General features: G+C 38.3%; 1 protein-coding gene across 4 annotated transcripts in view; it reads right to left on the reverse strand.

The window, feature by feature from the left end:
- kif13ba (kinesin family member 13Ba) overlaps positions 1-26,954 on the reverse strand; it is a 45,073-nt gene that overhangs the window by 11,409 nt on the left and 6,710 nt on the right. For 3 of the 4 annotated variants that reach the window (XM_016572689.1, XM_016572691.1, XM_016572688.1), the window contains exons 3-26: positions 15,523-15,538; positions 15,333-15,393; positions 14,651-14,743; positions 13,494-13,674; positions 13,318-13,405; positions 12,637-12,771; positions 8,058-8,170; positions 6,340-6,451; positions 5,954-6,166; positions 5,761-5,871; positions 5,478-5,612; positions 4,968-5,098; positions 4,617-4,703; positions 4,311-4,498; positions 3,600-3,858; positions 3,334-3,496; positions 2,988-3,134; positions 2,749-2,898; positions 2,368-2,493; positions 2,030-2,203; positions 1,039-1,196; positions 760-892; positions 283-429; positions 156-185 (exon numbers count right to left, since the gene is read on the reverse strand). In XM_016572689.1, the coding sequence (XP_016428175.1) occupies positions 156-185; positions 283-429; positions 760-892; positions 1,039-1,196; positions 2,030-2,203; positions 2,368-2,493; positions 2,749-2,898; positions 2,988-3,134; positions 3,334-3,496; positions 3,600-3,858; positions 4,311-4,498; positions 4,617-4,703; positions 4,968-5,098; positions 5,478-5,612; positions 5,761-5,871; positions 5,954-6,166; positions 6,340-6,451; positions 8,058-8,170; positions 12,637-12,771; positions 13,318-13,405; positions 13,494-13,674; positions 14,651-14,743; positions 15,333-15,393; positions 15,523-15,538 (3,151 nt within the window). The remainder of the gene's footprint in view (positions 1-155; positions 186-282; positions 430-759; positions 893-1,038; positions 1,197-2,029; positions 2,204-2,367; positions 2,494-2,748; positions 2,899-2,987; positions 3,135-3,333; positions 3,497-3,599; positions 3,859-4,310; positions 4,499-4,616; positions 4,704-4,967; positions 5,099-5,477; positions 5,613-5,760; positions 5,872-5,953; positions 6,167-6,339; positions 6,452-8,057; positions 8,171-12,636; positions 12,772-13,317; positions 13,406-13,493; positions 13,675-14,650; positions 14,744-15,332; positions 15,394-15,522; positions 15,539-26,954) is intronic. The other variant, XM_016572690.1, reaches the window with a different exon arrangement.

A 26,954-nucleotide genomic window follows, 5' to 3' on the forward strand; every position in this document is an offset into this window, starting at 1 on the left:
CGCTTTGGATAAAAGCATCTGCTAAATGACTAAATAAATAAATAAATATAATATAATATAATGTATAAATATGAAAAATGAATAATAATTATCAATTACTTACATTTATTAACAACTAAAAAGTCTGTCATAAATGTATTGACATCCAAACATACCTGATAACTGTCCATTTCATCGCCCTCAAGCTAAAAACAAAAACAATATAAACGTTATAGACTCTCAGACAACATTCAGACATCATCCTGCTAAATGCTAAAAGTTTAGGTGAAAAAGAATGTTTACCTCTTGTGGCTCATAGCTTTTAGTCAGCCGCACCTGTCTGATCTCCACACAGCCGATGGACACTCCCAGAATGATCTCTGCTATCAAAGGCATTGTGCCGGAGTCCTGCACTGAACGCACCTCCACCTGAATCCGCCGAGACTGGCCCTGAGAAAGACACACCAAAAAACAGTTAATACCCCATGACAAAAACCCTAAAGTTAAATGTTAAACAACTGCGTTGATAGAATAACAGAGCACAAGTAAAATACAGGTTCACATGCCTAGGAGTCAAAAATATATCTACCAAAAAAAAAAAGCTATAGAAAAGAACACCTCGTTACCATCTGTATTAAACCTGTGACTAAAAAAAAAAAAGGTCATAAGGTGCTATGCTTTATTCTGATCATAATAAACAACTATAGACAACAGCTGTGGGCTAACAGACTTACAGTGGTGTAATTTATAATAACCACGCAGGAACATGTAGTGTCTAACCTGTTTGAGCTGGAAGATGCCCCCCGTGCGAACATCTCGCGCTGGCACCACCTCCACGGGCATGTACTCTCCATTCTCATTCAGCTCCAGAATCTGCACCCACATCTCCAACTTGCGTGTTACCTCGCTCCACCTGAGGACACGTAAGAGTCAAACCAGTCCGAAAAGCAGGAAGCAGATCACTTGATGCTAGACGCCCCAGTGTTCTCTACATTACTGAAAGTTTATATCAGTATAATCGGACAATTACAGGGGGATGAAGCTCATGTTTCTGCTCACCTGTCACGTAAAGTGCGTGTTTTGGCCTGGATGATGCTGAGGTCCCACAGCGCAGGGTTCCTGCCTGGATCAGCCTGCCTGTGTCCGAATACCTCGATGGCTACGGCACCCTCTGTTAGATACTCGATAAAATCCTCTGTTACATTCACAGCATTCTCCTACAGTACAGAGAGTATAGTAAGTAAATGCATGTTAAAAATTTCTTGAAAATGTACCCTCAGATATAGTTTGTTTCTTCATTAGAAGGGATTTAGAGAAATGTAGCATTACATCACTTACTTACCAATGCATCCTCTGCAATGAATGGGTGCTGTCAGAATGAGAGTTCAAACAGCTGATAAAAACATCACAATAATCCACAGGTAACCCACATGGCTCCAGTCCATCAATTAATGTTTTTTGAAGCAAAACGTTTTTAACTTCAAACCATTGATTCCAATAAAATACGAGTCCTCTATTCATTATATTGCTTTCTATTGAAAAAGTCACCTTGTGAGAAGACAACAGAGGATGGACTTTTTTTTACTGTAGGAAGTGTTATGAATTCTGGCCAGAAATGACATTTGAATTAAAATCATCTGAATTATGGATTTGTTACTTTCAAACATGCAGCTTTTCACTTTACAATACATTATTTGATGGACTGGAGTCGTGTGGATTACTTGTGGATTATTGTGATGTTTTTATCAGCTGTTTGAACTCTCATTCTGACGGCACCCATTCACTGCAGAGGATACATTGGTGAGCAAATAATGTAATGCTACACTTCTCCAAATCTATTCCAAAGAAGAAACAAACTTATCTACAATTTGGATGGTCTGAGGTTGAGTAAATTTTCATTTTTAGGTGAACTATTCCTTTAATGAACAAAGATGCACAATTACCCAAAGTCTTTATTAGTAATTAGGTCAATTTTAGTAATAATTCACAATTTGGGCTATTACTGGTTAATTTACCATTTGATTGTAAAGGCACACATCTTGACTCGTACCTTACAGTTGTCAAACACGACCATGCAGTGGGGGTCTTTGCTGCTGGAGAAGGAGGCAGAGGGATCCACTTCTGGGGCAACAATGATAGGCTCTGCTTGGTCCCAGAAAGAGTACTGACAGAAGACGAAATTGGACAGGTACTGCGGGAGACCAGTAGCCTGCAGGATCTTAATCTGTTTGAGAGACACGAGTAAAGTAAGTATGAGGTAAGATTTTTAAATATGAACACTGAAACATTAGATTGTGTTGTTATTATTCATGTTCGTTAACATGACATGACTCAAGTTTCTCAAAACTTGCATGCACAAAACCTGCTTCTGCAAACTTCAGTACTCACCATACAGACCAGTTTGCGTTCTTGTACATCGCCGTCTGGGCTTCCATCACTGTCGTCTCCTCCGACTACACTGTCATCAAATCCTCCACCCATTCTCATCACCTCCACATGCAGCCGGCCAGCAACCTGACATCAGCAACAAGTAAACACAACACTTGACTGGTCCGCTGGAGATAAACTGTGTGTCTCATGCTTTATATGATGACTCCGTTAGATTCCATTTCACAGATGAAATTGCATTTGATTTAATTTACATACCATTTCATCTCCTGGAAGATATTTTCTTCAGAAATCAAATGAGTCCGTTAAATATTCATAGCGAGTCAAACCACTGATCATATTTGCCTGACTGCTGCAGACAGATCACATCATCATCCTCACCTCTCCTTTCTGATTGATGATGGGAACCGCATATTGTAGCTTTACATCATAGAACAGGCAGGAGAGGAAAACGTTGGCCACCCCGATTAAACTGTGGTTCACCTGCTCATCGAAGAAAGGGTCGGCTCTCTTGAAGTACGAGCACATCACCTATGAGATGGAGAGAAAAACCACTCCTGTAGTGTTATCTTTTCATTTTTAATGGGACAGTAAAGCGTGTGTGATGAATAAGAGCTTACAGGGTTGTCCTCGTCAAAGTCCTTCCACTCCTGATAAAGCTCTCTCATGTCCACCAGCCGGTTTTCCATCTTCTCAAGGGCCCATATTTGCTTCCCTTTGCCTTTCCTCCTCACCTGAATGGCGGGTTCGCTCAATACAGCGTCTCGCTGCATACACAAACACAAAAAAAGGTCACATGACTGCACCACCAATGCTTATCTCATGGTTATCCTGTGTATAGAGGGTTTCTGCAAGTTTTAGGAAAGGTAAATTCAAGACTTTTATTGTTTATGCATTATGCAAACAAAAACTTTTATTTTGGATGCGATTAATCGTTTGACAGCACTAGTCTAAAATGTGGCTGACCTTTCTGTTGGCGTTAAGGTTTGCAGCAGGGATCTGTAGAGTAACTCTGTACTCGGTTCTCTTGCCCAGCTCTTCAGCGATGAAGCTTGCCTCCTGCACTAACAGATTAGCCCGTACGATCTGCTCCCTCAGTTTCCTGAAGCTCCGCGTTAGCACCACCTCCCTGGTGTCACCAAAATAAGAGCGTTACAACAACCTCACCATGTACCGAATTTCACCTTGGGATAACAAAACACATTTGTTTCCACCAAAAACTGAAACCTCACCTCTCCTCGCTCCACTGGCGCAGGCGGTGCTGGGAGCTGGGTGATGACAACATTCCTCCCTGGCTCAGTCTCTCCCAGCTGCGGTACTGCGGCTGCAAGGGCTGCGACTGCGGTATCTGCATGCTCTGTCTGTCTGGAGTCAGCTGTTTGCGCAGCTGCTGCAGCTCCTGCTCATACATCAGCCGCTGGCGCTCAAGAGCAGTCCGCTTCTCCTCCTCATGTTGGCGCTCCAGAGACTGCAAAACCGCCTGCATGGGGTCTGTTCGGACAACAAAAACAGAAACATTTGACATCATTTTGGATCGTGTTTTGGCTACTGTACCTTTAAGACTTAAGGTAAATTACCTGTTTTGACTGGCTAACCTTTTCACATGTGAAATGAGTTAACATGCCTCTTTAAATGCAAAACAAGTGTCCATATTTTTAATAGCATATTTTTAAATGTTCTACTTTTTATAACAGCTGTACCAAAGTTTGGGGTCAGTAAGATTTTTTTGTAAAAAATTAATACTTTTATGCACATCAAATGTGACAGTAAAGACAAGTATAAAGTAACAAAAGATTTCCATTTCAAATAAATGCTGTTCTTTCGAACTTTCTATTCATTGAAAAATCCTGAAAAAAAGCATCACAGTTTCCACAAAACTATTAAGCAACACAGCTGTTTAAAATGAAGTCATATTTCACATACATTTTGTGACTAAAACTCACCGTTGCTGCCCAAAGCCTTCATCATGACTTCAGTCTGAGCAAACTCGTAGCTGAAGCTGACCTCACTGGACACCTCGCTGGCCGTGTCTCCCTCTCCGTCCAGCTGCTCACTGCTGTTACTGTTCTTCATGTTCCCTCCCTCACCCTCCTCTTCCTCACCCCTCAAGCGCCGCTTCGGTAGGTTTATCCTGAAGAAGTCACAAATATAAATAGTCTTCATAAAAGAAGAATCCATACTGCACTTTCACGTACAAATACAGGAAGCCGCTATGTGACATTCTTTAGTCTAGGGTAATTAACACTGACCTGAAGAAGTGATTGTTTCCCCAAAGAATACGGTCACCATGGTGAAGCTGCTGCCGGCTGGTGACTGGAGATCCGTTCACACATGTTCTGTAACAGAGGAAACATCAAGTTACTTTAAAAAACTTTAGATTTAACATTTACCTAAATAACGATTTGGCTGTTAGCTTTTTTTCCTTTAACTTATAGTAATAACTTTTTAGATAAAAGAACTTGTCTAATGGATAAATTTAAATGTACTATACATGCATAGTGCAAAGTAAACCTGCGGTTAAGCGTTCATGGATTCAATTGAACCTGTGAGCCTTTTGGTTTACCCATGTCACATTTACACTACTATCCTCGATGCATTACCTTGAGTTTCTGTAAGGGCTGAGAAAGACAGCTCCCTCAGGTGTGATGTTAATGACACAATGCTCTGCTTGGATGCCCATTCCACATAGCTGGATGTCCTGTGAATCTGCTGATCCAACCTTAGTGTGTTCCTGCAAAACATCCCAGCATTAACTGCAGTTATCACTCAGATGACATCCATAGGCAAAATCAACACATAACGGATGCCACATTTTCAAGCACCAAATTATAAATTAAACTAGAATATTGTTTTTTTTTCTGTAATACTACTACTAATTAATTCAATATTTCAAAAAAGTATTACATATATAAGAATAATAATATGTATATTATATTATATACTTTTTATATATTGTATTACATTAAAACATGTATAATAATAATAATAAACATGCATAATATATGTAATAAGTAGACAATAATAGAAATAATAATACTATTAATATAATAATGATATACACACAATATACAAAACTCTTAATAAAATAAAATAAAATATTTGTGTATTACCTTTAGATAATAAACCAATAGTTCATTAAGGGCAGGGTCAGCATTGAGGTTGACCAGGAAGCATTTATCTTCTCCAACCTTGATACCAGATGACTGCAGAGAGATGCCAAGACTCTCCAGCTGTTTTTGTCTCTCCTGTGCAAAGAAAAAAACAATGCGAGAAGAACTTTAGCGTCCTCTTCTGTGTTTGACGGATGGTGTTATGGAACATGAACTACAGAACATCCAGACATAAACAAAATTACAGTCCAGACAAAACAGTGCAAATTATTGTTGCTGTTACTTGTGCGATTTCCTCAGTCTTCCTCAGCTTCTCTTCCCAGGTGACCGTCATCTCCTGTATCAATTTCTCCGATTCCTCCAGTCTATCTTTCAGCTCTGGTGCCTTCATAGACTGTAGAGGAACATGGCTCTTAACATGCTGTTTTTGACATTTTGCAACGTCACACTAAGAAAATGATAAAAAAAATGTGTACCTCAGCCTGCGTCAGCTGATCTCGCAGTTTCTCCACCTCTTCTCGGAGTTCCCGGATGATCCTGGCATTGGGGTCTTCATTGACCACGGCGTGGTTGACGATGCTCTTTGCTCGGTCTGCATAGCGTAACGTTGACAGCGTCTCATCATAATTATCTGCCGAAGGGCTTACAGTGGCAACCATAGCAGTCCGACTGTTTCCACCCAGACTGTCCTGTGGTTACACCAGAAGGACGGACATTAAACATCAATGCACAGGGCAGAGTGGGCCCTTTCCAGAGATTTTATAAATTCAAAAGTGTGTGGATGGAACTGAATTGGAAAACGTAAAAAATACTGTGGAAATTCCCCTTCCTGGTGTTTACCGGACAGAATGAGTGTTCATACCTTAAGCAGCCATGTCAGCACCGAATCTCTGTAGGGCACAAACTTGTTCTTGTTCTTTCCAGCACCCTGGTCTGCCAGAGCTGAGATCACCAAACCCAGAGTGGTTAAAGACCTGTCCAGTGTGGAGAGGAAAGATAGAAATGGAAAAAATAAGTGAGAGAGAAACAGACCAAGGAAAAAGACACACTTCACACAGAAATATGCACTGGCAGGCCAAAAAGCCTTCACCAGATTTATAAACCTTTCTCAGAACAAACTGTGCCCTTAGATGTAGACAATTTAACAACTCTGATTCTACACAGTATCTTTAATCAACTAAATTACATTCTTAGAGGGCTAAAACATCCAGACACAATATTAGTGGGGAGCTTCGCACTGGAAATGAAGATTATGTCTACACAGAAGACAAACTTATTTCAAAACAGTTATTTTCCATGACATGTCTCCTGTAAAAGTCAATGCACCCATCCAACAGAAAAGGAAAACGCCTCAATTCAGTGCCATAGGAAAATATTCAGAGGTGACTCAGACATTCAGAGACTAGATTAAGCAAGAGAATCTCACGAAAACATGTCTGGGTCACATTTTACTCCAAAATTGAAATGGAAAAATTTATAAAATTAGGCATGAAGAAAATTAAGATGATTTTTGGAGCATGTAATTGTTATTTTATCATATTAAATTTTTATTAATCATTAATAAATAATTTACAATTAATAATATAATATAATATAATCAATCTCCACATTGCTTGTCCTTGGTAGGGTATAATATAATGTAACATATTATATATAGTAATATGATAGATAACATCAGAAATACAATAGCAAATGTAGATTCTACAGCGTCTAATACTTCAGCTTCATTCATCGCACCAAAAGTGCATCTCATAATCTTGTACTGCAGCTATATCTGATCAAATGCATACTATTATTCTTTAGCTTGGGTTAAACAAATAAATTTTACTTGGTTGGAACAGCAGCTATGCTAATTATGTCTCTATTTGTTTCTCTGTTTTTGCCACGGGATTGACATCTTGTGTAACTTTACACAAGCTTCAGTCTGGATCCAGAACACCTGAGAAGAGATGATGCAAACCCCTCAGAGGACCTCAGATGATGCCAACCCTGAAACAACATACAGAACTACCAAACTTTGCTATAAGTTTGATTGCATCATATAATAATTGCTGTTAATAAAGTTCATCATCTGTTTGATTACGTCTTTAATTGATTTTTTGTTCATTTCTGCTATATGTACATAAACTGACAGTCACCACTGATAAGCAACCAGTAAATATTGTAGAAACTAAATTTTCTGTAAAGTTGCTTTGCAATGATTTGTATTGTAAAAAGCGCTATACAAATAAACTTGAATTGAATTGAATGATATTGATTAATGGACCAAAAAACTATTAAATATTATTTTATTATTACTAATGATTAATTATTATTATTAATTATAACATAACATAACATAATAATGCATTTAATTGCCAAAAAAATCTTTTTCGGGCTTCCTTTAAGTTAAAAATATTTTTTTATTTTTTTGGGGCAAAGTATCAATTAGACTTGTTCTTGTTCTTCCATAAGATTAATGCAAAACCTCTGCAGGTTTGTACATTCATTTAAAAAAATACCAAGACAAGACAGATACAATTTTTTTTTTTAAAACCACAAAGAAAGGCATCATGCAGAATGAGTCAAGGTTGCACACACTTGTTAATGTTGCTGCCTTCCTTGAGTCGCTCGCCTGCAGCGCCCGTCTTTGCAGCTCTCTCACTTCCTGCCAGGTCCACCAAACTCAGCTTACTCACCTTTTCCCCACTTGTCTGTAGAAAGAGAAAAAGAACAAAAAAAGAAATGAGACGCTACGTTCAAAATTTAATACTGCTTACTGCATAATACACTGGCTACTTTTTTTTTTCGGAATAGCATGTCACTTGACCTCATTACGTGTATGTTTCCATGATTGGCGCCTAGTTATCCTGGAAATAAACAGTGAACTAGCAGTGGCGGGAACTCATAAAAAAAGCAACATAATAATCCCTCACTACTGAACATTTCCATGGTTGTCAATCCTGTCTGTGCTTGTCCTCCCTAGAAACCCAGGGAAACGGCTTTAAATGTTAAATTTGTGTATGAATGACCACGCTGGACAAATTCTGGTGAGCTGTCCTATATTATGAAGGAACAATGGCAAGAGAGGCTATAGTGGGCCGTACACAAGCATCCATTGTTCTCCTCTCTATTGCACAGCATTGGAGCAGTATGTGGGGTGGAGTTCCTTTATGTGCCCCAGCATCAGACCTTACTGTACACAATCCCCGTTTGAGCATCAGAGATGAGGTTTAATTAAGAGGAGAGGCAGAGAGACGGGAGTGTGAGCTGAGAGGATATGGGAAGTCGTGAGGAGGGGGGACTGAGCTGGACCGAGATTACAGTGCATTACAGCAACAAAGAGAGTCCTTGTGCTGCGAAGGCTTCAGGCTCCACATGCACATTGGCTGAGAATACACAATCATATAGAGCCAGAGTTCATTCATTAATCTATAATCAGCTATTTAAAGGAGACATATTCTGCTCTTTTGTAGCATTTATTTTTTTTCCTTCTTTAACTACACTCAAGTTACTTCTTTATGACCCATTTCCACCTTCTCTTTGACCTTTAGAACGAACAGGCTGTTCTTGCTACTGTACCTTTAAGACTTCTAAATATGTGAGTGACCTCTGCAAGCACATTGTTATGAGTAAACCCCTCACAACACATTAGCAACTGCATAGCGAGGCAGTGACAATCACTCAGAACACCCTAGCAACTACAGAGATAGCCTACATATTAATCCCAAAGAACGTATTAGCAACTACATGGAAACGCCCTGGAAATCACCAAGAACACCCTAGAAACCACATAGCAACAAGGAAACACTCAGAACACCTTATCCACCTTTTAACCATACATTAACCCTCTCAGAACACCTTGGAAACTGCATAGCAACACCCTGACAACCACTCAGGACACCCTAGCAACCTTAAGCCCCATTCACACCGCCAGCGACACACAGCGACAGAGCGACATAATCCCATTCATTTTCAATGGAGAGCTGGCGACTTCCGGCGACACGAGCGACAGTGACCGTTGGCGACGGAATGTGTGCTTTTCAAGCGATGCGAGTCAAGCGACAAAAGTTCAGAATTCTTCAACTTTATGCAAATAAGCAGCGAATTTAGCGAGCGACAACCAATGGGAGTGAAGTCAGTGAAGAGCACGTGATTCATCTGCTATAGTGGAGTGTTACCAGGGTAACTAGGCAACCAGTAGTGGGAACGCCCACTAGCGACCTCAATTGCCAGCCACAAGCGACAAGCAGCGAAAAAGTCGCTGGCGGTGTGAACGGGGCTTTATAGCTATCCATTAACCCCTCAGAACGTCATAGCAACTGCACAGCAATGCCCTGAATACCACCTAAAACACCATAGAAACCACAGTTATGCACCAACCACTCATAACACCTTAGAAACTGTGTAGCAACACCCTGATAACCACCCAGAACACCTTATCCACCTTTTAACCATACATTAACCCTCTCAGAACACCTTAGAAATTGCACAGCAAGACCCTGACAACCACTCAGGACACCCAGCAACCTTATAGCTATCCATTAACCCCTCAGAACACCATAGAAACTACATAGCAATGCCCTGAAAATCACCTAAGACACCGTAGCAATCACATAGTCATGCATTAACCACTCAACACCCAACACATTGCAACACCCTGACAACCACCCAGAACACCCTAGTAACCTTATAGCCATGCACTTAGTCATCAGAAAACCATATAAACTACATAGCAACACCCTGACAACCACTCAGGATACCATAGCAATCATATAACTACGCATTAACCTCTTAGAACACCATAGAAACTGTACAGAGTCAGACATTCCCTAAAAACCACCTAAAACACCCTAGAAACCACACAGCTATGCACTAACCTTAGAAACTGCATAGCAATGCCCTGACAACCACTCAGAACAACCTAGCAACCTTATAGTCATGCACATACCCCTCATAACATTTTATAAACTACATAGCAACACCCTGACAACCACTTAGGACTTCCTGGCAATCACCTAGCCATCCATTAACACCTCAGAACACCACAGCAACTGTACAGCAATGCCCTGAAAACCACCTAAAACACCTAGCAACCACAAAGCTAAGTATTAACCACTCAGAACACCTTAGTAACTTCATAGTAACACCCTGACAACCAACCAGAACACCTTAGCAACCACCTAGTTATGCAGTAGCCCCTCAAAAAACTTCAGCAATTACATAGCAATGTCCTGGCAACCACTCCGAACACTCTGGCAACTGCATAGGTACACATTAACGCCTCAAAACATCTTAGCAACTGCCAGAGCTGGGTAGATTACTTACAAACGGTAGTCCGCTACTGATTCCAAATTACATGACATAAATTGTAGTTAGCAACGTAATCCACACATTTTCCCAAACTGGGGTTCGTAAACTAACTGCAAGGGGTTTGTGAGTTTAATGAAAACCAAATAATTAATTCAATCATAAAAATGTAAAATTAAAATAAGTTATTAATTAAGCCATAATTTATTGCTATTGAGTAAATAATATGTAATCATGTAATCTATAAAAAAGTAACTGTAGTCTGATTTAGAATATTTTAAAATGTAATTTAATGTAATTACAAGTAATAAATTTTTTTAATCTGACTACGTAATCCAGATTACATGTAATCAGTTACTACCCAGCTCTGGCAACTGCATAGCAATACTCTGGGAGAACACACAAGTGTTGACTAGTGGTGAGTTTACACAGTCTAGCACAGACAATGTAAAAATCTTATTTTTAAGGAGCTGTTTTCCATAATATGCTAAACACAGATTTTAATACAAAAGAATATGGAAATCCGAGGTAATCTACTGCCTCACATTTCCCAACAGCGCTGTTTGCATGGAAAACCACAGCATGCAAAAGACAGCACTGATGACTGCGCTGGAAAAACACACACATCATTACTTATCGATGACTGAGATGACAAGCAGCACATACATGAGGGCTGGGTTTGGTGCACGGGTATGTGCATGCAGGCTAAAACTTTATCATTGCTCTGTTTTAGTGACAACATGCTAAGTTTAGATCTTGCACCTGTTGAGTGGCCAGCACAGTCCAGGCCCTGATGAATTATAGATTAGGGACTGGACACAAGTCGAATCAGGTGATCATGACATACGGCACAAAAGAAAAGCAAAGTGACACCAGGACAGCACAAGAGGAGATCAGCTGACATCTAAACTCGGACACTCTATAATTTATTCATCAATTTTCCTGCCATTTGCATGAGCTCTCTCCATGCTCACGATAAAGCCGATAAGGGAACTTTACTTGGTCCAGAGTGCACTTAATGGTACAAGATCAATGGAGATGCATAAATTAAATGAATTATGCAATATTAGAAATAGGAACCAACCGGTAATGATCCAAAGTGAATGGAACAAAGGCAAGGGTGGTGTAAAAATATAACATAAGAGGAACATTTGAGACTTAACACTGGACTGTGCCATAACAGGTCCACATCAGCTGATAAAAGGTATTCAATACATCCCATCTATGAGATCATCAGGGCTGGACATCTCATCTCTCAATCTTCCCCTTCCTGCAGCACTTGGCTTTATTTCATGAGGATCTTGCAAGAACATTCAAGGTCTGAGTTTTATTATCAAACAGCAGAATCAGGACTGTTCCCAAATTAAATTACCCTAACAAGGTTTTCCTTTGCTTTTTTCAAATAAGAGAGTTTGAGGTCAGACTCTGATGCTCTCAACCCAGGCCACCCAGACCATTTACAATACCAAAGCTACAAAAAACTAGTAAATCAGAGAACATGGTTGCAAAGTTGAAAATACATTAACAAGACCACCCTCATTTGCATAGTCATGTTTATTCAAAATTCAGAAACTTGACCCAACCTGATAACCAAACTATGCTGGTATGCAAAGGTTAGCCAATCATAAAGAAGGTCATTTACATGAAGTCTAAAAATGCATAGCAGTAAAAGCTAAGTGTGCAAAATGGTAATGATAATAAGTTTTATGGTGCAAGAAACTTTGTCTAACATAAAAAGTGGACTTAAAAAATAAAACCTGAAGTGTGTAGGTGTGACCCATTTAAGTGATTTTCCACTTGTATTATCTTGCATCTAAATCTTAATCTATGAAAATCAGCTTTAGAACAGTGTGTGTAAGTGTGTCCTTACCCCCGACTGCAGGTCCTTTAGTGTGTGCGTGAGGATGATATTGAAAACGGCATGGGAGCGACTGCTTTCCTCATTCATATTGGTGGCCGCCACAGTGCGGGATTTATTCCCCTCAGACATCAAGGACTCAATGTCCTTTGGGTAGGAGAAGGGACACGATTAGAATCTCAGACATGCTTTAAAGGTCAGAAATACTGCACACTTGTGCATACTTATTTTTTTGTTTAAAAAAAGCAAAGCAGTAAAGATGTCCTGAATATGGCCTCTAAAAATTCTACAGAATGGATTAAAATTTGTACAAATGTGTTAATCCAAAGCATTGAACACATTAAACCGATTTAAACTCAACATAATTTAGCAGAATTAAAAGAATAGGTGACAAATTACACAATTCCATGCATCAAATTCTGCAAAAAGCCATGGAAATCTGTTTTTAGAAAGGCTTTAGAATGACAAAGATTTCCATAAGACCAAAAACATCAGCAGTGACATGTCGTATTGTGAGCTGACTACAAACATTCCTACAGTGGGATTTGCGAAGCATCAACTGCAGACCCAAAGAGGGGATAGCTGAGCCACATGATCAACTAAACGACAGTATATATTGGGAAAAAAGGAGGTGAAAGTTCAAACATAGTGTAAAGCATATGTTATTCCACCATTTTTGTCCTATTTTGTTACCTTGTAACTTTCTACCGCAAGCCTTGATAGACCATCAACATAAGGCCCCAAAACTTTATGCTCTCTCACTCTTAAGGCCTGTCGACTCCTGTGGGAAAAACGGATATTGTCTAAGATCGACATCTACAGCAGAGTAAAGCTCAGAGATTCTACATGAGACACAATAGGCTTCACACCCTTTGGGGTCCAACAGGTCCCGGACTTTCTCGTTGTAGATTTCCATATAAGAGACTTCCACGGTGAAGCTCTCTTCCTCTCGCTGGTGTTGAATGGTCCGCTCAAACAGAGAACTGCAGAGTCTGGGGATCAAACCGGGTTGGTCTGCCGAACCCATCATGGTGTATGACTTCCCAGAGCCTGAGGGAAATGACATGTTCTCATGTTACTTAAAATAAATACTCGGTACTTAAAGGGGTCATCGGATGCCCATTTTCCACAAGGTGATATGATTCTTTAGGGTCTTAATGAAAAGTCTATAACATACTTTGGTTAAAATTTCTCAATGGTAGTGTAAAACAACACCCTTTTTACCCTGTCAAAAACAGCTCTTTTCAGAGCAAGCCATTTTCTTGCATGCCACTTTAAATGCAAATGAGCTCTGCTCACCACACCCCTTCTCTTCCGAGCCGCTCTCTGAGAGACGGTAAACTTTAGCCGCATTCATTGTGAAACTTGCTAACTAGCACGTTATGAGGAAAGGCGATTTGTAAAGATTCATAAAAAAAAACATATACTCACTTCTTCTGTAGGTGAAGCTGGATCACGAATGATTTGTGCGAACATAGACGCATTTAGGTAGATCGGGGGGTGCATTCCCTTCACAAACAAACGTAATCCACTGCATCTTCAGCGGCTCAGATGTCGGGAGTAAATGACAACTGCTATGTTCATTATTACATCCAACAACAGAAAACCTCAGTCGCTTATGAGTCATTCTTGTCTACATCTGCTCCGGCGTCAAAACAGTGGTGGACTGATGACAGCTCACTCAGGGCGGGTCAAAGGTAAAACGCTAGTGTCAATCAACTATCGTGGAAGGGCCTGGGCCAGTGTGACGTCACACAGACAAGAAGCTGAGAACGGCTTGATTTGAGAAAGGGGTAATGATTTTAGTAGATTAAAAAAAAAAACACTGGGTGGATTTTTATCATTATAGGGTACTTGTGTACACACACTGCCAACATACATTTATGTTCAAACAACATGTAAAAGTGCATTTCGCATCCGATGACCCCTTTAACATAAATAATCACATTACAAAAGAAGAGTGGTTATGTTTAGAGTGCTTTTAAAAAAACTGAGCAAAGGTCATTGCGTACAAAGCATTACTCACCAGTCTGCCCATATGCAAAAATACAGGCGTTGTAACCCTGAAAGGCATTGTGCAAAAGACTCTCCCCAAGGCACTGAAACACTACATCTTGGCCTGTTAAAATATGATTGAATGACAATTAAGACAGACGTCCATAAATGTGAATCTTACAAGAACCTGACAAGAACATTTTCAAGTGATGTGAGATAATTAAACTAAACTAAGGTTATGGTTCTAAAAATAGGCTTCACTGTAGCTTCAAAATGATTCATCATGTGAAGGAGAGAACCAGAGGAAAACAGGAGAAACCATGTATGGCTGTGCTGAAGTGCATGACGACACCTAAACAAATACAGCTTAAACAAAATGGCATAATGAAAAAAAATTAATGCCCCTAAAAATAAGAACAAAAGGGTTTCTTTTATTTATATATAAAATTATTTATATATATATTATAAATCAAATCACTTTCTGTCCTGTAGATAGAGTGCCATGACTTGAAACTGTACTGAAAACCTCAAGGTGGCACACTGTAGATTTTCTGGAAAAACCTTGTTAGTACAAATGATCTTGATGTGTAAACAAAACCTTATCTTCACTAGCACCACCAGCGCAAGAACCATCAAAGATGATACAGATGAGATATTTGGTACTGAACCAAAAAACAAAGTGGCTTCTTCAAGAAGTGTTTCCAGAAACTGACCAGCAAACTTCTCTGTCTCCGACTCATCCATCGACCAAAAACAGTAGTCATAGGCGAAGGTCTTGACAAAAGGGAGACAGATAGATAGAGATAAAAATGGTTACTCTGTGTTTCCATTTGTTCTATTCTATCAAACTTGTATTTTGTGTGATGTAAGCATGTTGATTTTAGACAGAAATGAGGGTCATACCTTTGGCTGACCCCTGCTGCAGACGATCCAAGGAGAGGGGGCATATGAGAAAAGACAGAAAAAGAGCTTGTTTAAAAACAAATCACGTATGCGTGTATTTTAGAAGAATGCACAATTTCAATGTGGCTGCGCTGAAGTACAAGATGACAAGTAAGATTCTGTATAAACTAAAAAAAAGTCCATGTGTTATTTTGGATGTGATATCATGAAAATATTATTAATACCACTGTACATATATTAGGATATGGAATAATTAAGATTTGGGGGTGGGGGGGGTTAAGCTCACCTAGTCTGCATTTATTTGATGAAAAAAATGCAGTAAACACAGTAATACTGCAAAATCTCATTACAATTTAAAATAATTTTTATATGCTAAATTCAGCTTTGCTGTCATAGAAATAAATGTGATTTTTAATTATATTCAAATAGAAAAAAGTTATTTTAAATTGTAAAAATATTTCACAATTTTGGCCCCCGGTACATATAATATTACAGTACATTTTTCCCTGAAAATATCTGAGCTTTAATTATTACAGGAAGTTCAGACAAGCTTCAAAAAAAAAAAAAAAAAAAACTCTAATTGTCCAAATTCTGCGGACCCACTGACTCACAGCTGACCAAAATAGCATGTCATCACCATGAGCGCACTCAAATGGGACTAGGAACCAGCGGCACTACACACAATCACACATCCTTAGTGAGTCCATGTCATCAGTTGTACTTTGCTCAGTGGACCTGAACACAAACAGACTGTCTCTCACTGAGAAAGCCCTGCCGTTTACAGGGTAAATATGCATTTGGAGCCCTGTCTCAAAGTTGTGTTATCTGTAGAGGGCACCTCAATGGCTTTGAACAGCAGTCTGTGAACACAATGACCTATATAAGCATTATTGACAGACTGTGGGAGCGTATTGAAGGATCCTAATCGCTCAGAGAGCACTGTGCCTTTCCAGGCCAAATTAATTCAATTCTGTTGTTGTTCTTGGGGTAATTAAAAAACACAAATGCAAAATGCAAAGCCCTGTTCCAAACCATAGTGAGCTGCCTAAACAACAAATAGAATTGAGCGAAACATCTATATAAATGAAACATCTACCAAGTATTTTACCCAATATTTGTTTGTGCCATGAACTTTTGAGCACTGAGCTATTAATATATTATTATTTAATATATAAAATATTAATATTTATTATTATTATTATTATTATTATTATAAAGAGTTAGTTATACTCCTGTCATTTTGCATGGAAATTTGTCTTGGAATACATGTCAAACAAGTCATTAATAATAATAATAATATTATATATGGGGTCGACCAATATGTGTTTTTCAGGAGTCGAGGCCGATACCGATTATTACAGATCAAGTAGACTGATAACCAATATTTTGAACCAATATATATGCCTGGTGTAAAAATTAAAATTAATGTCAAAATTAACAATAACAAGGGCGCTGACAAAACTTTCTTTGAATGCTTCGAAATATCGGTTTTAAAAACGACCGATACCGATAACAATAAAAATGCTTCATAAACTGCAAGGTTGATAATAATCAACCCTTAAATATACCCCTAAATGGTTTAGTTTATTTATAGTAATAATTTAATCTTTTATTTTTATTTGCATATTTACAAATAAAAACATAAGATTAAATTATTACTATAAATAAACTAAACTATTAGTGAAATCAGCTAAAAAGTGGTTTCTATATAAGTCACTAAAATGTTAAAAGAAATATAATATGGCTTGGTTGATCCAAAATATGAAGAAAAACTTCTTTGCAAGCCAAAAATAAGCCAAAAATGTGTGTAAAAGTAAACAGGGTCAATTTCAATTGAAAAACAATTTTAAGAATCTCATAACTAAGGACATCTATGATGTGGAATTATTGCCAATTTATACATGCCTTCTGCACATATAACAAAAAACCTATAATGACCATCTTCAGCAATGGCGATCCTTTTTATGATCCCAAACTAGAAAATCTACGTCCATGAGAGCTTATGGAAATCACCGAAGCGTGTACAGCCATGTAGTTACACAGCGAGCAAACGAATAAGCGAGGGATGGAAAGCTGGGGCAAAATATGCCTGGATTCAGTTCCAACGACCCCGGGCTCAGCTTGTCGTTTATTCCTGGAGGAGGTCTGGCAAACGGGGTGGACAAACACACGTGTGGAGACAGCTGTATATCTGTAACACTAAAAATAACGTTTCTGAGTGACAGTCCCTCAATTCTGACATTGAAATAAATATGTGGATATTCTAAGAAAATGATCTTGTCTCCATATTATCTGTTTCTCAAAATCTAGCCTTGCTTTCCATCGCTGCAGGGCATAAACTGTGTGATACAGGTAACAGATACTTCAGAGTAAAACAAATCAAATTTCATGCATCATAGGAACATAACGCATGCTTTACAAGACACCTAAAGGACAGATTACTAATTATTGAGAAGGAGGTCTCTACCAAACCTCCACAGCCAAGAGTGTAGCTTGCAGTAGGTATGTGTGTAATGGCAAATGAGTTCACTGGTTTGTGTGCTACACCCAGACTACTGCTCATGCTCACAGCTCCTGCCGCCGGCAACTCCTTTCCCAAACACTCGTTACAAGCCCTAGTGACTTTGACCTTGTACTATCTGGCAAAGCCTATACTAACTATACCCCTGCTCACATTTTATCATATCTGATTCGCCAACATGACAAATACAATGATGTACTGTCTCTGATGGAATGGACAAAGTACTGAAATGAATCATTTCAAACAAATAACACTACTACTCTTTCTAATCTTATCCGTCTTCATCATTCTGAGCACAATTGTATATTCGTTCCAGTAATAAGCTACATGGCTGCTTTTTTGCTCGTGCAATGACGTTGATTAAAAATGCTCTGCTAAACAGTCTTCTCTTATTTATGTTGGGCTGAGAATCGAAATCATTTTAGTAAATCGCTTCGTTTGGGTCATAGGCAAGAACGAACCAGTGCAAATATATGATTCAGTGACGCACCTTTTTTTTATTTAGTGTAAATATATCCGTTTAAATTAATATAGTCACCATAAATGTAAATTTTTATCATTTCTGTGCTAGAAAAATACTACTCTGATTGAAGAATATACAGTAATTTGACATAAAAAAAACTAATTAAATAAAAAAAAAATTAAAACATTAATAAAATAAAATGAATCAATTAAAAATAAAATAAACAAGTGTTTAGGTATAAGTTGGCAAAATTTAAATGCTTTGTTTATCACTACATAGTTAGCAAAATAAAATAATTAAATCAATTAATATAAAATAAAACAACAATTAAAATAAAAACAACAAATTAAACAATATATAAAAAAATTATAAAAAGACACAGGTGTTTAGGTACAAGTTGGAGAAAGTAAAATGGGTACTTTGTTTATCAGCGCAAAGTTAGATTCATGTTTTTGACTGTCCAATGATGGCAGCCATGACAACCTAAGGAAAGCTGGCAGCTGCCCCCAAGTTCCCAGTCTGATTTCCAAACATCGCTGGACTAAGCCCACAATGCATCACTCTGTGTTGTCCTAACACGGCTGTCCTGTACATCTGCACAGATTGGAATCATCCATGAGCCAACTGTACAAATGAAAAATCTGTATGCTGTGCCTGTTTTCCCTACAGGAGACGGAGGTATGTGGTTGTTATTACCCAAAAAATGCCTCAGTGACAGGTGAGACCAATCGCTGAGAGACACTCTAGCTAGAACTGGGATCAGCGCTGCGGTTCTCTCATGATGTCATCGAGTAGCCTCGTGAGTAATCCTGTACGTTGCTTTATGACATTGTTTTTGTGGGAGTGAGTCAGAGGCTTCCTGATATGAGACAGCACTGACTGAGCAGAGTCCTCAGCTGCTGGGGAAGACGCAAACTCTCACTTTCTTTAGCAATCGCACACACAAAAACATTCATTTAGAGAGTGACGGTTTGGCAGCGTGCAGCAAAGACAAGCTCACATTAGACCCTTCCCCCAAACCAGGAAAAATCTTGCAGTTAGGGCTGGACAAACAAGTCAAATACAGAAACAATAACAACTAACATATTAACAACTAATTATTTTTAAACTCTACCATTCGAAAGTTTTGGTTTTAATAATAATTATTAAAAAAAACTTTAATTTAGCAAGGATGCATTTAATTAATCAAAAGTGAATTAGGGATGGAACGATTACCGGTTTCACGATAAATCACGATAAAATGCCCTGACGGTTAGTATTACCGTTTAAAATTCAATTATCAAAATTATGTTTGATTATCGCGCTTTTGAAAACTCGCGGTAAATCCTGTCCAGCCAGCATCAGTCTGACGCAGAAGCAGCATGCAGTGTTGTTGTTGTTGTTGTTTTTTATACATTTATAATGTTAAAAATGTTTCTATTTTTAAAAAAAATGCTAATCTATAACTTACTATTCATCATCAAAGAATCCTGAAAAAATGCATTACTGTTTCTACATCAATATAAAACAGCACAACTGTTTTCAACATCGATAATGAAAAAGAAAACAATTCCCACACATTGTGAATTAGTGCAAAAGTCGCATGATCTTCATTAGGTATCTTTTTCAGGATTCTTTGATGATGAATAGTAAGTTATACTACTGTATATAGTTTTGATCTTTGTGGTCTTTGTCTCCTACGGACCTATCAATTGCCGTCTGGTGTGCGGAGATTGATTGTTCATTAACATTGATAATGAGATAATTATTTTTAAGCAGCAAATCAGCATATTAGAATGATTTCTGAAGGATCATGTGACACTGAAGACTGGAGTAATGGCTGCTGAAAATTCAGCTTTGCAATGGTAGGTATATATTACACTTCAAAACATTTAGAAAACAGTTAGCCTATTTTAAACTATAAGCAACCTTCAAGAGCAAATGACTGAATCACAAATGAATCAATGAATCCTTTTCAACCAGATTACTGAACCTGTCAAAGAAATAAATCTAATCTGTATTTTGGCTACTGACATTAATTAAATATCATATACCACTATAATGCTCGCAAGCTGTGATTTAAAGCTGTGATTTTAAAAACTAGTCTTTTGGGAATTTGATTGCAAACTCTATAGTTGCAAACAAAATATCGAACATAAAAAACTGATATATCATCATCTAGCCCTACCCACAGTTACTGCATATAAATCAATTTAGCTCACTGAAATCATGTCAAAATGAATGATTCAATGTTTACCATGCTTACAAAAACACGCTGTGGGAAACACTGCCATGAAGGTCATTGGTTTGAAAAATTAGACTTTGTTCGCCACATAATAACAGCAAGTTCATCACAAACGGTCGCTACTTTTAATAGTTGTACTTTTATTATCCAAGGAACTGTCTATAGGGGAGGAGACTGCTATGAAAGACTGTGTCAACAGTGTCGTCCCTTCCCCCACTCTCTGTATCCCTCCATTGGCGCTGCAAACAATGAGGAAATCACCACTCTGGCTTGGTGCTATAATAGTATACAAATGAAACCGAGACCAAAGCACCACAGGCGGAAAATAAAAACCACATTGACACCACCTGAGGGAAAACCCTCCACTTACAGGCTAAAAAGTGGTGGTTGATTCGAGTCTGCAGTCTAGCAAACAAGCCACTGGCCTCAATCTGTCTTTGAACGGCATCAAACACACATTTAATTCCGCCACATTCAATCAGGCTTTCATGCAAACTCAGGGAGCATTCCAGAAACATGCCTGCGATTTCATTTTGAGCTAGTTAATGGATTCACTCGATGCCTCATCAGACTATCCTAATATTCCTAATAGGCTGGAGGAAAGCATTTCCTACAGAGAACCATTTAAATCTCTCCTTCGAGAGAGTATCGACCACTCCAAGGCAAAGTGTCGACTCAAGGCCAGGACTGTAAATCCCTATGTCTTTGTCTGCATTCTTGCAGGGGCTGAAGTCTGAGAACAAGGGGGAGGAAGGAATGAACCTTGATTATGGTCCACTGCAGCTTTCTCATGGGTTAGTGACGTACGCTATGGTGACAGCTGTCAGTGCGAGTATGCCAGAGACCGAGGGTTGTGCCAAACGCCGTCTAACACCTCGTGGTTGGCGTTCGCATGACGGGATAGTCAGAAAGACAACCTGACCGTGCACTCGGACGCACATGAACTACCCTTCAGCTTTTGGGCTCTGAGGTCAAGTCATTTAAAAAAATGTGATTCCGCTTCGGTTGCTTGCAAATACGCAGCCTATGACTTGGAAAGATGACGTTTTGTACCCTTGACCTAAATTATGATTTACTAGATATGTCCTAATGAATGTATGCACACTGACAGACGTGGCCTCATGCTTGAACTTAATGCTCTTGAGCAGGCTGAGGGCAACAGGATGCACTCTAGGGCACGTCTTCCACATGATGCAGAAATGTCCTGGTAATTACAGCATTAGTGTAACAAAAAGTGCACAATTAAACTCAATCAGTGGTGCTCATTAACATTTTGTGACACTCATCAGGTCATTTTCATTGATTTGCTGAAATGTAGAGGTGGTAAGTAGGCATTAGCCATTGTAATATTATAGAGAGAATATATAAATTATATATATACATATTTCATCATATACACATACTGAAAGAGGAAAGCTGCATTACAGCTGGAGCGGCACAATTTCTCTGAATAACAACACAGATACGCGTATGCAGAGTTGGCTAGTGAGAGTGTAATCTGGATCTGCATTAAAGGTGATTGTGTTTCAACTAGTTTTGAGAACTGCACCCTTGGCTTTGCTCAAGGACCTTGCCTCATCTGTCAGGTGAGAGCGTGCCTTTGGAGAGCGTCATATAAGATTGACAAAAGGCTGTAAAGGAAAGGTTATGAGGAGATGGTTTGGGAGTGTTTTATGAAAATGACTAACCTCGGGCTCATTTAGATTATTCCAAATTCATTAACATTAGAACGTGGTTAAGAACAAATTCATGTGCATACACGTGGTGTCAATTAGGCAGAAAGCATAAATACGAATAATCTACGCAATTATTATTGAATGACAGCTATTGTCTTATATAAGGTTTTAATAATCATTCTAATTCTATGATGACAGCATATATACATATATATATATACAGTGGGTACGGAAAGTATTCAGACCCCCTTAAATTTTTCACTCTTTGTTATATTGCAGCCATTTGCTAAAATCATTTAAGTTAATTTTTTTTCCTCATTAATGTACACACAGCACCCCATATTGACTGACAAACACAGAATTGTTGACATCTTTGCAGATTTATTAAAAAAGAAAAACTGAAAAATGCTCAGTATTTAGTAGAAGCACCCATTTGATCTAATACAGCCATGAGTCTTTTTAGGAAAGATGCAACAAGTTTTTCACACATGGATTTGGGGATCCTCTGCCATTCCTATAAAACAACTGTCTATAACTGCAGCACGCAATTATAATAATTAAAATGTTATCATCTGTTGGTGTGGATGCTAATAGAATTATCATTATTGGTGTGAACAGCCCTTTATATTTGTTGCAATATTATAAATAAGAAAAAAAACACTCTTAACAAGTATGTCCAATTTTCCAGTTAAAATATCTAAACATCCTTGAAACACAATAAATTTACTTGAGAAGCAACACTGCATTGGAAAAGACAAAAAAAAGAGATTGTACCTTCAATGTACTTTTCTTTTTTTTAAGTAGAAACAAGTTAGGGCTGCACAATTAATCGAATTTCTAATTGCGATTACAATTATGGATGCCACAATTATGTAATCGTTCAAAGCGGCAGTTAAAAACAAGTTAATCAAAATACAAAAATAACACAAACATTACAAATGTATACTTACAAAACAATCTATGAAATCATAACTAGACTTATTTTATGCAGTGTTGCTATAAAGTACATTTATCTTGTTTTAAAGATTTTTAGATATTTTTACTGGAAAACAAGTAATAAACACATTAAAAACTCATTAAGTTGTAATTTTAACACTGCATATTGTAAAATAGGAGGATATAACCTAGTGTCTATAACTTGATGGAAAAAAAAAAAAAAAAAAAGTATAAAAACATCTTAGAGCACTATTCAGCGACCTCTTATAACATGCATCATATACATGCCTACTCAAGAAGCATTCAGATATCGAAGGTATCTGAATATGCTTTTGAAGATGTTTCTACACATATATGAGAATGTGTCTAGCACTTAATTCATCTGTGCATCACTGCAATCACTAATAGAGCTCCATGTAAAGATACTTTGATACACAGAGTGGCGGTTCCTGTTAGAAATAGTGCTGAGTCTTCAACATACCTGAACTCATTCGGACTAGTGCATGTCTGACTGATTTCCTGTCTGCCAAAAACACGCCCTGTCTCTCCAGTGCTCTTTGGTGCATTTATGTGGGATGGTCGTAGTCTTGATGTGCTGGCAACTCCTTAAATCAACAAAATCTAACACACGCCTTACACTAAAGGGCACAGCTGCAAAATACTGTTAATAATCCTAAAATAGTAGGGAGTGACAAGCAATTATTGGTCGTTATGAATGACAGGGATTTTTCTAAAATTATGTATATGCTATTTTTATCATAATTCATAAATACAGTCATAAATACATTGACTTGCCAGGCACATACAACTTTCTGGTAAAGGTACTTATTGCTTATGTCTGGGTGTGTTCAATGCTCGATCCATCCAAAACACCCCTAGGAGCTACTTGCAAACATAAAACCTTTCAAATGTCATTTTCTTTCATTAAAGCAAATGGACAGGCACTAAGATTCATTCAGCCTAAGATTGTGATGCCATCGGACATGCTGAGAGCGGCACAACCACACAAAGGACTGAAAGACGAATATACACTGACATATAAACATGGCATGTGTAGCCGTCATAAAAAAACATGGTCTGGAATGTGTTGTAGCGCCTGACAGATCATAATTAATACAAAATGCCAGCAATAATCTGCATAAATAAGGCTATTTTGGTCATGTGAACCTTGCCATTTGAGGCATCTGCATCGCAGGGGCCATTAACGGGGCCGGCGACTGAGCGCGGCATGACACATGAACTCAACGCTGCAATTAAACTGTCTGTTGTGCGAAGGCAGCAGGCGGCTCGACCATTCACTTCCAAGTTTAAAATCTGTTCAACCTCTGTCTTTGTTTGCACTGCACGACAAGAGAAAAGCAGAGGGGAAAAAATAATTGCGCTCTCTTGTTTACCCGCCATAAAAGTCAGAGGAAATGTTTATGGCCGACAGATGCTAAAGCTAGCTTGTATTTTCCCCTTTTCCCAGACACAAGAGCTCCTCAGCTATGGATGACCTAGGGTTAACCCTCCTTCTGCGTTTCCATGACAACGGAGGGCAGAGAAAAAGAGAGGAAGTCAGATGGAGGAGAGTTATGCCCCGACACACGGCAGGACGGAGCAAACAGCAGGCTGCGTTAAAAAGAACTGCACGTCCACATTCCTGTTTTCCCTCAGCCCCCATCGTACGAGCCGACCGACCGAAACCGACAATGATGCACCCGTTCTCAAACCCCTCATGAAGGGTTCAAAACATGAAATATCTGATTGAGAGAGGAAGAGAAACAAATGCTGCTCTTGTTTGGAATGGAATTCTAGTCTACAGCATACTACTGTATATACTTCTTGGTATATATTAAACACTACTGTTTAAAAAAATTATGAAGAAATAGGTATTATGTGCTCATAACATTTTAAAGAGTACCATGCTGTATATATTTTTTGTTTTAGATTAAAGGAGTTCAAATGCCTCGATTCTTTATCTTGGAGAAAGTAATGGTTATTTTAAATCCAATTTTTTTTGCAATGACAACTCAAACCGATCAAATAATGAGTCAAGAAAAAGATGTTATAAACAGCAGCAGATATTGCTTCTGCTTCATTACTCAGGAGAAGGAAGCCAAGTTGAGTGAAAAGCATTGTGGGATACAGTAACCACTGCAGTATGCAAATGTAGTAGATCACTGGGTATTCTGCATACTAGTAGTATGCTATTCTGAACAAATCACAACGTTAGTAAATCTACACTACCGTGCAGTTTAGCGTCAGTAGGATTTTTAGTGTTTTTGAAATAATTATGTTAACCGAGGTGGCATTTATTTGTTTAAAAACACAGTAAACGGCAATATTGTGAATTATTATTACATATTAATTGTTTTCTATGTTAATATTTTATAATGTAGTTTATTCCTGTGATAGAAAAGCGAATTTTCAGCAGCCATTACTCCAGAAATCATTCTAATATTCTGATTTTGTGCTCAAAAAAACATTTCTTATTATCACCGGTGAATACAGTTGCTGCTTAATATTTTTTTTAAACACGGATACATTTTTCAGGACTTTTTGATGAATAGAAATGTCAAGGGAACAGCATTTATTTGAAACAGACAATTTAATGCCAACCCTCTACATTGCGATTAAATCACTCGCATATGCGACTAAATCTTCACTCTGGGCGACTAAATGATGTCTAATATTAGCCAATGGCCAATAAATTCTCAGATTTTACTCGCCAGTGTGTGAGTTGGAGGCTAAGTATAAGTTCAGCACAGATATATTTTCACTCGCTGAACACTGACTGAGCGCTTCAGAGTTTCACTCTCTGTCAACCGATATGTGATATTTTTCAGTTCATCTGAATGGATGCGCAGTGTACCTGTATTTGACATACCATAAACTCTAGTGTGAAGGCGCCACTTTGTCGTCACTTTGTCGAGAGAGAGAGAGAGAGAGTTGACGCACTACATGTAAACAACATTATTTGTTGTATTTTCCTGTCAAAATAACAGCGTTCCTTTGGAATTCTTCAGCTTTTAAGAACTGCCGGGTTCTCCGGTAGTAGGCGGAACTAATGTGCAAACAGCAATCTCATTGGCTGGCGCTCACCTAATATAGTCCCCGTTTTGATTTCAGCAAATCAGTTCGAGCGAACACACACAGCCTGATTAATATTCATGAATCCAGCAGCTCATTAATCCTTAGTGCGTATGAGGATAGTGAGTCGAGTTGACTGACAAGAAGAGTGGGGTGAGACGGACAAGATGATCGCGGATGATTTCGTTTCGAAACAAGATGCAAAAGCGCCTGTTTGGCAGTATTTTGGATTTTGAAAAGTTTCATTACACCAAATTAGGGCTGGGCGGTATGGCCTTAAAAAAAATCCCAGATTTTTTCACAAAAAATCAGATTTACGATTTAAATCGATTTTTCCCCCCCTACTTAAAATCAATCTGCAGATGACAAAGAAATTGTTCAAAACAAGTTTTAACTTTATTTTGTTTTGATTTTCCCTTCTGGGATTTGATCTGGATTTCCCCCTTGGGGTTAAAGTGCAAACAGAAACAACAAGCCAAAAAGACAAGATGGCAGGCCCTGCCATTGTAAACAGTGAAAATGCAACATAACATAACATAA

The sequence above is a fragment of the Sinocyclocheilus rhinocerous genome, unplaced genomic scaffold (assembly GCF_001515625.1).
Source record: "Sinocyclocheilus rhinocerous isolate Xijiao unplaced genomic scaffold, SAMN03320098_v1.1 scaffold1163, whole genome shotgun sequence".
Taxonomy (NCBI): Eukaryota; Metazoa; Chordata; class Actinopteri; order Cypriniformes; family Cyprinidae; genus Sinocyclocheilus; species Sinocyclocheilus rhinocerous.